Source organism: Cajanus cajan, chromosome 1, assembly GCF_000230855.2.
Source record: "Cajanus cajan strain Asha chromosome 1, NIPB_CcT2T_4, whole genome shotgun sequence".
Classification (NCBI taxonomy): Eukaryota; Viridiplantae; Streptophyta; class Magnoliopsida; order Fabales; family Fabaceae; genus Cajanus; species Cajanus cajan.
The window spans coordinates 5,038,112-5,051,820 of record NC_138517.1 but is presented as its reverse complement, the minus strand read 5'-3'; the positions used below and the strand labels follow the sequence as shown (position 1 = coordinate 5,051,820).

The following is a 13,709-nucleotide window of genomic DNA, read 5'->3' as shown; positions in this document are numbered from 1 at the left end:
ACCACTTTGTTCAAAAAGAAATCCTCATCTCACAATAAGTTGGTGGCTCCAAACCTATTTTGTATTCTCCAACAACCTTCAACATTTGAGTAAAGAAATGAGTCCTTACCAAATTAAGTGGTAATGCATTACCATAGATACATTTACAAATTTACTAAATCACAAAATTCTTATCTTTACAAACTTCATTTATTGTCCTTTGTTTGAAAACCTTAGATGTCTGCTCATTTCTTTTTACTACCTCATTTGTTAATTCTTTCGAACAATAAAGACTAGTCTCCATTTTCCCTTTTTTTCTTAGTTTCCAAGAGCTTGACAAATATTTTCCTTCACATCATCTGGAGCACTTGTACAAGTGGTCACATTTTCCTTTGCTACAGTAAGGTGATGTTTCATCCTTGCAATTCCACCCCCAACAAATATGAGAACATAACTTACATTTTACTTGAAGTCTGTTTCAAGGAATATTATCATAGTAACTCCAAGTGATATTAGGCTCCCTTTTTGAATGACCCATTTTTTAATAACCCACCAACAAACAACAACTTAAACAGTAACACATGTAGGTTGTATAGTCAAGGGAACAAAAAAAAATGACCATACCAACAATCCAACAACATGTGTAGAGGTAGGCAACAACACTCCAACAACAACCAATACTTAACTTTATGGGACCACAAGTACCAACAAGTGTAGGTAGTTAAAGTAATGAACAAGTAGAGACCACACTATTCTATGGGTCACTCGTTTGTTTGAAGAAGAGAGAGAAAAATACCAAAGAGTGATAGAACAATGAAAACTAAAGATCAAAATGTACCACATTGAAAAGTGAAACCCATCAAAGGGATCATGTAAGATCTATTTTGATGGAACAAATTGTCACTACTTTTTTCAATTTTTTCTTTGAATTTTGTTTAGGTTTGGAGGTGTGACCAATTGTTTTCAAATCATGTGATATTGTTCTAAATCATAATTTTTTTTATTCAAGCCACGATAGATATGATTAGCATGTGATTTTTTTATATAAAAAAATGAGACAATGTATAATTTGAGTTGTTGGGCCTTAAAATTGTATTGTATGATACAAATCACGAATCATGGGGTACTTACTACCATGCTCAAGAGATCCTTTGTATTATACAAATCAAGAAAGGAATGAAAGGGTTAATGACTATTAAGGTGGATTTGGAAAAGGCTAATGATAGGTTGTGTTTGGATCTTTTTAATAATAGTTTGAAGGATATTGAATTTCGAGAGGTTTTTGGTAACCTCATGTTGACTTGTTTCTTTTCTGTTAGTATGTAGTTAATGCTAAATGGAACATCATTTGATGTCTTTACTACTTCGACAGGTATAAGGCAAAGAGAATTGTTATCTACATATTTGTTTGTGTTATGTGTGGAACAATTGGCTAGATGATTCTTTTTATACTTCCAAGGGTATAAGACTGAGAGACTTGTTATCCCCATATTTGTTTATGTTATGTGTGGAGTAACTAACTCATGATTGAGCATGAGGTAACAACTAAACTTAAAGAGCTATTAAATTAAGTAAAAATGGATCTCCTATTTCTCGCCATTAGATGCCTTTAGTATAATGTCTTGTTTTGGACTAACAAGTGATATTGGAAAGTATTTGGGGTTCCTCTAATTCATAGAAGAAAGAATAAATGTTTGTATGATATCTTATTAGAAAAGACAGAAAAGACTAATAAGTAATTAGAGAGCAGAAACTTTATCCTTTGTTAGAAAGATGTACCTTGGTGAAATTTGTTACTGTTTTTTTTGCCAATTTATACTATGTAGACTCAATTGTTGCCAAAAGAGGTATGCACTAAATTGGAGTCCTCAAATATAAATTTTGTTGGGGTCGTACTAAAAATAACAGAAAAATGTTATTTTTATTATCTAAACAAAATTTTGTCGAGAAAAGATAGTGATTTAGGGTTAAGGATCTTCACCAATTTAATAAAGCTTTGTTATAAAACATGGTTGGGGAATTATTTAGGATCCTAATGCTTTGTGGGTACATGTTCTCTAAGAAGTAAATACCATTGTAATGAACATATCATCCTTTCTATAAATATTTCTCAAAATGCTTTTATTCTTTGGAGGAGTATTAGTAAGGTATGAGATTTGATGATTGATGGTTAATAATTATTAAGGAATAGTGCTATTGTCAATTTTTGGTGGGGAAGATGGTTGCCATTCAAGTTTGTTATTTTTGATATATTGTTAGTCCTACCCCTAATTTGAGCAATGATTTATTAGTGGTTGATTGTGCAACTAATGAAGAGGCATGGCAAGTCCAAACTTTCCAGTACCTTATTACATTGGTTATTTATGGAAATCATGAGTATCTTACCACCCTAGGTTGAGTTGCCTAAAGATAAAGTCATATATTTCCTGACAAATACTAAGATTTTCTCTACAAAGTTTGTGTATGACATTTTTCAAAGCACAAACTCTATGTTTAGGCATTTTGTTTGGGAAACAATTTGGCAATCATCATCACACCCTAGAGAAAAAATTTTCTTATGGAAATGTATTCATAGTGAGTTGGTTACAAATGCATTTAGGTTTGACAGGTTTGTGGTAGATTGTGGTTCTTGTCCTCTTTGGAATTTGGAGGATGAATCAAATATTCACATTCTTAGAACTGACTAAAAGTTTCTTGAGTTTGGGTGAACATTAGTCCTCAACTATCACCTCTTTTTTACTAGCAAGATTTAGTTGATTGGTTTGAGATTAACATCATGAATACAATCACATTGATTAAGGGTGTTTCTTGGGATGTCTTGTTTCTATTTGTTCTTATGGGTATATGGAAAGTGAAAAATAATGTTGTTTTTAATTCTACTGAATTTAATCATGTTGAAGTGGGAAGAGTAGCTTTTCAAAAGTCTTTGCAGGTCTCACACACTACTATAATGGGAAACTCGTATCTAATGGCTAATAAATATGAAATTTATGATATTAGATGGTCTCCCCCTTAAAGTGGTTGGTTCAAAGCTAATTAGTATGGTCTACTAGATATTATGGGATGCAAGCCTTTTGTGCTAGTGTATTACAAGATGATGATGGTATCTGGTGCGGTGAACTTTTGAGAAACTTGGGATCTACTAATGTTGTAATGGTTGAGTTTCGTGAAGTTTCTTCTACCATCTTTTTGACATAGAATAAAGAAGTGGAAAAACTTGTAATTAATTATGACTCCAAAGTTATCATTCATTTTGTCAATAAGGGTGTAGGAATATCTCGTCTTTACAGGTCATTAGTCTAGATTATCATAGATTGGAATCACATGGATTGAGAAGTTATATTTATACATATATTTAGAGAGACTAATATGATGTCTAACTACATGTAGGGGTGTTCATAACCCATCTAGTCATATGTAAAGTGCTACAACCAAGATGAAAAATTCAAAAATTGAAAAAAAAAATCATTTTTTTAATTAGATTGGAACGGTTTTCAGTTCCAATGAAAAATTGATCTAATCAAAATCAAATACTTTTTTTATAATCAAATATATATTACTATTAACCTATTATTGAAATTGAATTATCACATATACTTAAAATGATGTTTACTATACTTGTTTTTATTCTTTTAACTGGTTAAAATGAATGTCCAGTGTCCACATTTATCATTACTAACTTAAATTACTATTTAATGCCCACTATTTTGCCATAAATTATAACGACTCATATTGGTGCCTACACTTAATGAAATCACCTACTAGTAGTGGAACAACTACCATTACCTAAGATTAACACACAAATAGTTCCTAGATTCACAATAAAGGTATATGTATGTGTATATATATATATATTATAGTTATCCAAAAGACTAAGTGTAATTCTAGGTTGTTGGTTAAGCAACACCTATACAATTGATTACATAAGAGTAATTCGCCAAAAGAAACTACGATAAGCCATCCACCATCATGGCCTCACAATGCCTGAACTTGCCTCTAGCTAACTCTGTCTTACTCCCATGAAAATCATAATCATCGTAGTCCAATCATTAGTAAAACATGCAAGGGTAGGCTAGATTTCAAAGAAAACAATATATAATGATTATAGAAGTAAAATCATCTACCACTTCAACATGTACACCATACAACAAAATCATAACATCCATGGCATTCAACTCTTTTCATATATTAGCACATCATTGCCATTCAATAACATTTTCAATCAAGCATATGAATAACATTACATCATATGCCTATACCTGTATTAATTGTTGTCATGCATTTACCTACAAAATCTCTTACAACACATGACCAATTTAAGTGGCTTGATACTACCGAACCAACCCGATCATTTTCACACCTTATGAGCCCGCTAGACCAGTAACTAAGTTGGGATACCAATCCCTATTATTTGATTTCTCGAATGTTGCCACTTAAACTAGGAAAGTTCAATACCACCAAGTATAGTATAGCTTGAGAGTGTGCCTCCCACGACATTGATATACATTATTCAGGTCACTTTTAGGATTAACATGCTAACTATCAACACGATACCACACACCTCTCTAGTAATTAGTTAAGGGTCATAACTCTCAACTTCATATCTTACTCCAACATTGACTAAAGGCCTAGAGGAGACTTGACAATCTACTTCAAGAGTTAACACCTATCCATACTATCAAATATTCAACTTTCAAAGACACATTCTCCCCTAATCCTAAGTCAATCAACATGCTTTAATGCTTGTAGCATTCTCAACATTAACATCTCAATAGCCATCATCTACATGCATTATCCCAAGTCAATGGATATAAAGATCTAACAACATCATTAATTTTATAGCATAACAATACATATCAACTAGTCAACCATACAATCATCTACATATATCATTTTAGATCAATATACATAGAACAACATCACCAATCCACATACAACATGCAATAGATTTACCTAACATATTCATGTTCACCAAGTAATCACGTAAACAAAAAGTATTTTCAAAACAATATGTGCTCAACACCACAACCTGTGCCTGACGCCATCAAGGCAGGGAGTTTTGTGCCTCGCCCACAGTTAATTCCATACAACCTGCGTTCAACGTAGTTGAGGTAAGGAACCCTTGGGCCCTCACACTTGACATGGAAAAATCCCACGTCTAACCTCATGTCAACCCGAAAGGATTCTCTCTCTTAAAACTCAACACCAATCCAAGTAGAGACAATTCTCTCACCTCACGCCTGACATCATCAATCCTGCACCCAACGTGAACAAGGCAGAGAACCTCAGTTTGAAGCCACACTCGATGCAATGATGAGTTCTACATTTGGAAACTCACAAATTTGCCTCAAACCCATATGAAAAAAAAAGAAAATCCAAGCACGCAACACCAAAATCCACATTTACACACCACACGCAACCACCAAATAGTTCAAAATCATCAAAATTTACTACCACATGCTCAAAATCCCAAAGCTTAATCAACATCAAGAATTCAATCCAAATTTAGTCAAAATGACAATATTTAGATGAAAATATCCATCATGCAACTCAAAGAGGCAACCAATAAATCATTCCTAACTTTCCCTACCTTTGAAAACCTCCAAACCGAGAAGAACAGGAAGAAGGAAGAAACGAACTCTGAGCTTCCACAAGCTTCGCACCTACACTCCTTGATTCTAGGTTGTCCAACTTCGAATCAACACTTTCACACAAAACCTTAGATTCTTGGGAAGTCTAGAAGAAGAATAAGGAAGGTTAGAATCTCTAAAGCTCCTCTCTCTGTAATCTCTTTAAGGTTATTTGAGAATGAGTTTATGAGGCTCAGTTTTTTTAAAAAATCCTTATATACTCCTTTCCTCGGGTCAAATTAGACATCTACCTAGAAAAACCTTTAAATTACCTAAAGACTCCTCAAGAGTTTCTTAACTCCCTAAGTCTCTCAATACCTCACCTTAGAGTAACTTAATACACAATTATTTTTAAAAGACAAACAATTAATAAAAAACTTACAGTGTTACACAAACATTAAAGCTAATCTCCATTTTTTCTCCATAGAGGACAAAAATCATTTTGATTAGCCAATGAAAAATTTTCTAATTTGAAATTGTATTATATAGTGTGGTAAACTGAATATATTGACTATACATTAAGGTACTTGAAAATTGAAACTTTATTACTTTTTTTTTTGTAAGTTAGTGATTTTGTAATTTTTATATTACTAAATATTGATAGTTTACTTGAGTTCATATATTGAAAACTTTTTATTATTACTTGAGTAAAAAGAGCACTTTCTTACATTTGTGTATTTTATGTAAAAAAAAGTAATACATAAAAAATAAAAGTAATTGAAATTAAATATATGTAAGTAGTTAACAATTAGAAGATATGGACATTTTTAAATATTTATTTAAAGAGCATGAGATGTTTAAATAATAAAATTACAAAAATAAAAAGAAAAAGAAAAATAAAATTAAATAAAAAAGTATGGAAGAGAGAAATATTTTTTTATGTTAAAGAACAAAATGATTAACAAAATGACCAAAAAGTTATATGTCTTTATTAATAGTATTGGATAATATTATTATTAATCAATACTATACTAACAATTCATTTTAACCATGAAAATATTATAGATATGTTTAAAAAATCAAAAATTAATTTAATCCAAACTATAGTATATTTAAATTAGATTATATTTGATTTAACTTTTAAACCAAATTAATTGGATGATTAAGAAATAAAGTTTTTCCTTTCAAAATTTATCCAACCCTATCGATGAACACTTCTAACTACATGATTTCTTTGACTTACTCTTATGATATTGACTATCATAGATTAGACAATTAAACTAATAATTATTTACTTCTATTAATAAAAAATATAATAAATCTTATTATGAAATAACTATTTTGTTTGGACTTTTAATCCTTTTTATATAAAAAAATACACATCATCTATATAAAAAAAATTGTATAAAGCTACTAAACATTTTTTCATACTATTTACCAGCAAATATATTATTTTTAATAAAGTACAATAATATATTACATGTTGTATAAATATTTTCAAAAGTTGAGTCGGTGAAAATCCATTCCCAAAATTGTAAAAGAAAGAAAAAACATAAAGAAAAGGAAATATGGTAAGTATAACCCAGGAAGAAAATTAAGGCAGAAAGGATTGACGTTGTGTTGGTGCATGAATAGAGCGCTTCGTCGATCCGATTCAGAAAAAAAAAAAAAAAATGGGTTCGAATCCGTCGTTTGTTCCTCAGATCGGCCCCGATGGCATCCCCAGAGAATCTCCCGTTATCAGTTACACCGAACAGGTTCTCTTTCTCTCTCTCTCTCTCTCTCTCTCTTCATTCTTCGTTTTTTCAATCTATCATCATCTCCTTGCTTTCTTTTGCAGATAATCGAAGCAGAGCAACTTCAATTGAAGAAGTAACTCTCTCTCTCTGTATATATATGCAGTTTCTAATGCTACTATTTAATTCGTTGTTTTAATTTTGGTCATTTCATTTATTAATTTAAGTATTCTGAGCCTTGATTCTTAATGTTCAATTCGGCATTGGTGGTGTTAAACTATTCGCACGGTTTCTCTTGAGCAGAGGTGTCTAAAGACAATGATAAATGGAGGAAGATAATTAATATTTTCTTGATTTTCTACAAGTAACTAATAAATTGAAACGGATTTAATAAAAAAAAAAAAAAAGCAACTGACATAGTTCAAGCAGATGGAGTATTTAATAAAGGATAAATGAATTGTTATTTTGTGTTTAAAGCCAACATAGAAGCAACAAGTTGTTGGTCTTAGCAGTATTCGATTCAGTATTCTTAAACAAGGTCTTGGTATATGGAAAAAAAAAAAGAAAAAAAAAAAAAAAAAAGGTGGTTGGGAGGGGAGACCCACTAAAAATGGTGAATCAAGTTCTCTAGGGAATTAGTTATCGACAATGCCATCTTCGTGCCAATAACATGGCTACAAAAAAAAGGCCAAAATAGTAGAAATAGGTAACTTTTTATAGCTACTGAATACTCTCTTTTTTCTCTTCCAAATTTTATAATATTTTCAGGTACATTCAAGAAAACTATTCGAAAATTCGCGATGTCGAGCGGGAGCTTGCAAATCTTGGATTGGAGATGAAGCTTACATCTGGACCAAAGAAAGCAGGTTTTTATATGTCCTTGTTTCCTCTTGCACAAAATAAGAGTTGTTACTCTTGTAATCAGTGAGTGAAATGTGAAATGACTTTGCTTCATTCTTATATGCCACGCATAATTTAAGCGCTGGAGCATTTGAGGAAGAAGATAGAGGCATCAACCGAGAAAGTTCGTGTGGCAAAGCTAAAGGAAGAACAAGCACGTGTGGTATGTTACTTTAATGTACTGCTATTAACTTTTTTTCCTGCTTCTTTCAAGATATCGATATTTTTGAGGTATGGGACTGGGTGCCATGTATTCAATATGCCTATGTCGCTACTCGCTACAAGTTAGCTATGTGACTTCCGTTATTGAGTTTACAATGAGGCTGGAGAAAAAAAAATGTTAAGACAGTTTTGTGCTGGTTGTAAATAGCCTGAAAAATGTTTTTGTTAATTTACTTTTTAGTTAGTCTGACTTGTACAAATGCTGAATTGAAAATAACTTAGTTTCCAACATTTAACCTCAAGTGTGTGCATATTCTTGTTCATCAATTCGTTGTTATGGTAAATAAAGAGTAATTATAAGAGTGTGTCACTTTATTCCTTGTCTTTACAAAAGTCACTTTAGTTCTTGACTTTACAAAAGTCATTCATTTTAGTCTTTTTTCACTTCATAATTCACTGTCAATTTGCATAGAAAACGACTAAAGTGAATGTCATTTTTCAATGTTAATGGGAATTTTGCAAAGTATAGTCAAGAACTAAAGCAACATATATTAACAAATTTAGGGATTAAAATGGGAGTTTAAATGCTTAATAAAAGACATTATTACTTATACCTAACTAGTTTTCCCTTTTCTTTGTCAAAATAGCATGACTCTATTAATAACATATTAACATGTTTGGAGCAACCTTTTTATGGGAAATAATAGTTTGTTTTTCAAAGACTCTCTTAGGAAACTAAAGTAAGTGTGATTATATACTCTAAATAAGTTGAACCAAACACATTAAAAATAAGATTTCTTAACCATTCTTTGTCTCAACTCTCAACACAACATAACATATGCATATACATCGATTGGTTCTCTACTTTTTGTCTAATATTGTATACTTTTTCCACTGATCTCCTTTGGAATCTTATTTTTAAATTATAAATAGCACGTATTTAAATCAGCGTGGATGACTTGTGCTCTAGAAAAGTGGATTATTTCCTAGAAAACTCAATGGAAGAGTTGAGAATTGATCATCAAAAACTTTGATAAACATCATTATTTACTTTTTCAATTTTAGTATATCTTGACTGCATGTGTTGTAGGTGTGGGAATCAGCATCAAAAGCAGTGAGGGATGAAGAAGCAATCAAGCAGAAGTTATGTGAAGACTTGAGCAAACTGGTAAATAGATTGTTAAACAGACATAATATTCTACTTTTTCATCCTCTGTTTTGATAGTAACAATCTTTTATAGGTTGAAGAGAGCAATAAATCTCAGTTGTCTAGGCTGGAGGAACTGAAAAGACGATTGGAAGCTATGAATCCTAATCGAAGTTCAACTATTCTTCAAAATGTAAGTTATTCTTATCACCCTCCTCATTCTCAGATCTATCTATGTAGAAATCTAAGAAATTAAGAGAGAGAATTTTGGAGAACTTGTATTTTCATATATTTTCTGATCTCATAAAGACAGACCAGTTTATATATATTACAGAGGAAGATACATAGCACTAACAAACTAATGCAGAGTTGGCAAAGTGCCAATCAGCTTACAACATAACAGAGAAGAACTCCATTACTCTATTAATATATAGTGTGTCTGGATCTGCTTCATGGTGAGGAATGATCAAAAACAATTTCGTGGTGAAGGAAAAACAACAAATAGTTGACTTTCTTCTACTTTTTCATGGTATTACCATGATTTTGGGGATAATAATTGATTATTGGGTGTTATCCTAACACACTAATAGTCAATAGCTTCTATTGCATCATATTACTGATAGCCTAATGAATTCTACATTGGTGGTTGACCTGAGGTAACTTCTTTAATACTAGCTGATCTGCCTCTATTATGTTTCTGAGTAGCTTGGGAAGTATGGTAGTGAATAATTATGGCTACCTGGAAGGTTGAAACATCATGGTGCATGTTTGTTTTTAGGTTTGCCATGGCAAACATATGTTTATTTCAATTCACCCACACTCATGCTTCTCCTGTTGGATGGATCGGAAAGTGTGTCAATGACTATTTGAACACACCCATATTCATGTACTTTAGGTCTCTTACACAGTTCTCAGTTTGTTTCTTTAAGCAGATGGAATGTGAAATAGTTTAACTATCTAACAACCTGATCAGTTCAAATCCAGAAGTTAGTTGGAATTATGAAAATACTGTTTGGTAGGTATAAGTGATCCTGACCATGCTGTTTACTAAAGATAGCTGCCTCAAGAAGAGAGATCCTGACTATGCTGACTGAAAGTCTTTTTAATCTTGGTACCAATGTCTGTAGGAAGCAAGTTAGTACAATTTGACTAAACCTCTATTAGAACTTATAACATGTCCTAAGTTTCAAACATATACGGTCGCCTGCTGTCAAACGGTTGATGATATTTCTACACGTTTGAAGTTTCAAACTGAACATTTTGGGATCACAGGAATGGTTTTTGGATACATGAGAATGTGCACTGGTTGCACGACGACTTCTCTACTGAAAATGTCTCTCTCCAGCTTATTGTTGACTTTATATGTATATAATAATACCTCTTTATTTCTGTCTGACACAAGCTACTTGTCTCATGAAACATTCATATTCTGTCGAATGTTAAAAGTTTCACGTGAATTATGCTAGGATGGGAGATCAACTTCTCTGGACAGTGCAAGCCCAGATGGTTCTGTTTCCAACACAAGGGAATCAAATGGAGGACTGGTTGAGAATGTTCCAAACAAAAATAATGGTCAGGGTCAGGAAGTTCCAGTGACGAATGAGCATAAACTGCAGCCTCCTAGTGAAGGAGAAGGAAGAAACAAAAAGAAAATTAACTTTCAGTCAAGAGGCAAAGGAATTGGTGCAGTGCCCAAGACTAGATCTTCAACTCCTGGCTGGACTGGTTCTGGCTTTGATGTAGATGGCAGAACATGAGGCTGAGAGTACAATGGTAATACGTTACTGCACTAAATGCATTTTGGCTGAGAAGTCATTACAGTCAGTACAAGGTAATATTTTCAATTTTCCATTCTTTATACCCGTTAACTTGAAAGTTGTATTGTTTTAGTAACAGTTTGTTGACAGTTCACACAGAATGACTGACCTGATGATTTATTTATTTCTGCTAGACTGCTTGTACAAATTTGTGTAGGATAATTTCACCGAAGAACAGATCAATTCATCAAGTCTTCAAGTTAGATTTGTCCTTCTGAGTATGCAACCCCGCACTTCAATTTTGATTTCTTTGTTTTGAACTAATGATTGACCCTGACCTCTTTTTCACTCTTTTCTGACAAATTTTGTTATGGCAATCTTCTGATGAAACGAAACAACTGCCATTGCTTGAGACATCTCAAGAAGGTGCGGTTGTTTTTTTGGTTCAAAAGCTTCCGAAGAAAACTTTGAAAAAATGAATGAGTTTTCAACTTCAATATTTACCAAACATGGTGGGAAAGAAACTAAATCCCACTTAAACCATTTTGTCCATCCAATAAGTTTGTGGTTCAGTTGTTATTGGTTCATGTCCTTTGGGTTCTACGTGTGATTTTGGTGGCAGAGGTTGTGATTCGATTTTCTGCCAAGTCATCTTTTTCTGCTCTATTATCCGGGTATTGTTGCACTTTGACTCCCCCCTCCCAAAATTAAAAAAAGAAAATCATAGATTATGTAAGAAACAATTGCTTAATTATTTGAACTTGCATTTCCTCACCTTTAGGCTTTCTTTGGTTTGGTGTAATTACAAAGAGAAGATCTGGTTGAGAAGAGAAAATGGAAAAAGAAATAAATAAAGATAATATATATATATATATAGTTAATCACCTATACACTGCAAGTGTAAAGTTTTTTTACACTAGCAACCAATTAGGTATTTTAATTGTGTCATGTCACTATAAACACATTTACTTTTAACAGTGACATGACACAATTAAAAGATCTAATTGGTTGCTTGTGTAAAACAACTTTACACCGGTAATATATAGGTGATTAACTTATATATATATATATATATATATATATATATATATATGTGTGTGTGTGTGAGAGAGAGAGAGTAAAAACATTTATTAAGATAGTTAAACCATAACATCAATAAAAGTATAAAAGAACATTCATTGACTTTGACAATGATTTATCTATGTCGGAAAATCTAATAAGTTATCTTTAGTGGTCTTTCTTTCTAGTGACATTTTTTTTTTATTTATAAAATTTGAACTTGAAACCTTATTCAAGGAGACTTAATATAATACAATTTCGACCAGTGTTTTAAAACCCGGACCGACTCGGCCGGTCGGACCTGTTGGACCGGGAACCGGTGGTCTAGCCGGTCCGAATCTGAAGTTGGATCGGTTATGCAGTCGACCCGTTTCAAACCGGATTGAACCGATCAATTTTCCGGTTCAACCGGTGAACCGATGGGTCAAACCGGTTTAACCACTTTTTTTTTATAATTTTTTTAAGGGACCATAAATCACAAAAATAATAATGAAAATTGAATCTCTTAATAAAAAAACAAGGAGTCTTATTAAATATAACAATGACTACTTGTTCTAATATATTTGTTTGCAATATATACAACTTAAATAACTTTTATAGTATATTATTAATTTTAAATTATATATTTAATAATTCAATATCTATGTAAATATTACATATATTATTTTGTGATATTAATTGCAAGCATATTATATATGTACATATTATTTATATTTTTAATTTGTATTAATATACCGTTTAACATGTAATTTTTTTATGTATTTTTTACAAAATAAAAATAAAAATAATTTTAAATAAGATAGAAAAATTTAAATTTAAAATAAGATATGAATTTATTAAAATTTATAAGTATAAATATATTTAATATGAATATTTTTTAATAAAAATAAATAAAAATCGAGTCATGCGGTTCAACTAGTGACCTACCGGTTCAACCTTTGACCTACTGACCCAATACCTTAACCGGTTCGATGACCGGTCCGGTTTTTAAAACTATGATTTCGACCAATAATTTGTAAAAATTGAACCTATTCTTACTTTTCTTTTTGTCCAAACAAACAGGGAAAATGATTAAAATTAATCTATTATTTTTTTTATTTTTTCCCCTTCTTTTCTGTGCATCAAAATAAAACATTAGTGATGAATGAAACTCCAGGACCAACTGATCCTTAGTGGCAAAAGCAAATTTATTTTAGATTTAAAGGTTAAACATTATTTAATAGGAGAATGATAAATTTTAGAATAAACCTTGAACGAAATTTTTTATGATTCGTAAGAATTACGAAGACAACAAGGTTAAAGCATAATTTTTAAAGGTATATATGATTTTACTTTAATCTTTCAATTTTATTTTAAATTTAGGTAAATTCACACAATGCTGGGAAACTTAACCAAAAAT

The 13,709-nt window shown here is 31.6% G+C and overlaps 1 protein-coding gene across 2 annotated transcripts; it reads left to right on the top strand.

Moving 5' to 3' along the window:
• The first annotated feature begins 7,080 nt into the window (after positions 1–7,080).
• LOC109819140 (uncharacterized) lies at positions 7,081–11,575 on the top strand. 2 transcript variants are annotated; one of them, XR_002241497.3, is made up of 8 exons: positions 7,082–7,306; positions 7,390–7,421; positions 8,054–8,151; positions 8,266–8,348; positions 9,438–9,515; positions 9,589–9,687; positions 10,961–11,325; positions 11,446–11,575. XR_002241497.3 is itself a non-coding variant. In XM_020384750.3 (7 exons), the coding sequence occupies exons 1-7, from the start codon at positions 7,223–7,225 to the stop codon at positions 11,249–11,251; spliced, it is 765 nt and encodes a 254-aa protein (XP_020240339.1). In that variant the 5' UTR covers positions 7,081–7,222; the 3' UTR covers positions 11,252–11,575. The 2 variants fall into 2 exon arrangements, 1 of the variants encoding a protein (XP_020240339.1); XM_020384750.3 differs by having other exon boundaries at positions 7,081–7,306; positions 10,961–11,575.
• Positions 11,576–13,709: the final 2,134 nt, after the last annotated feature.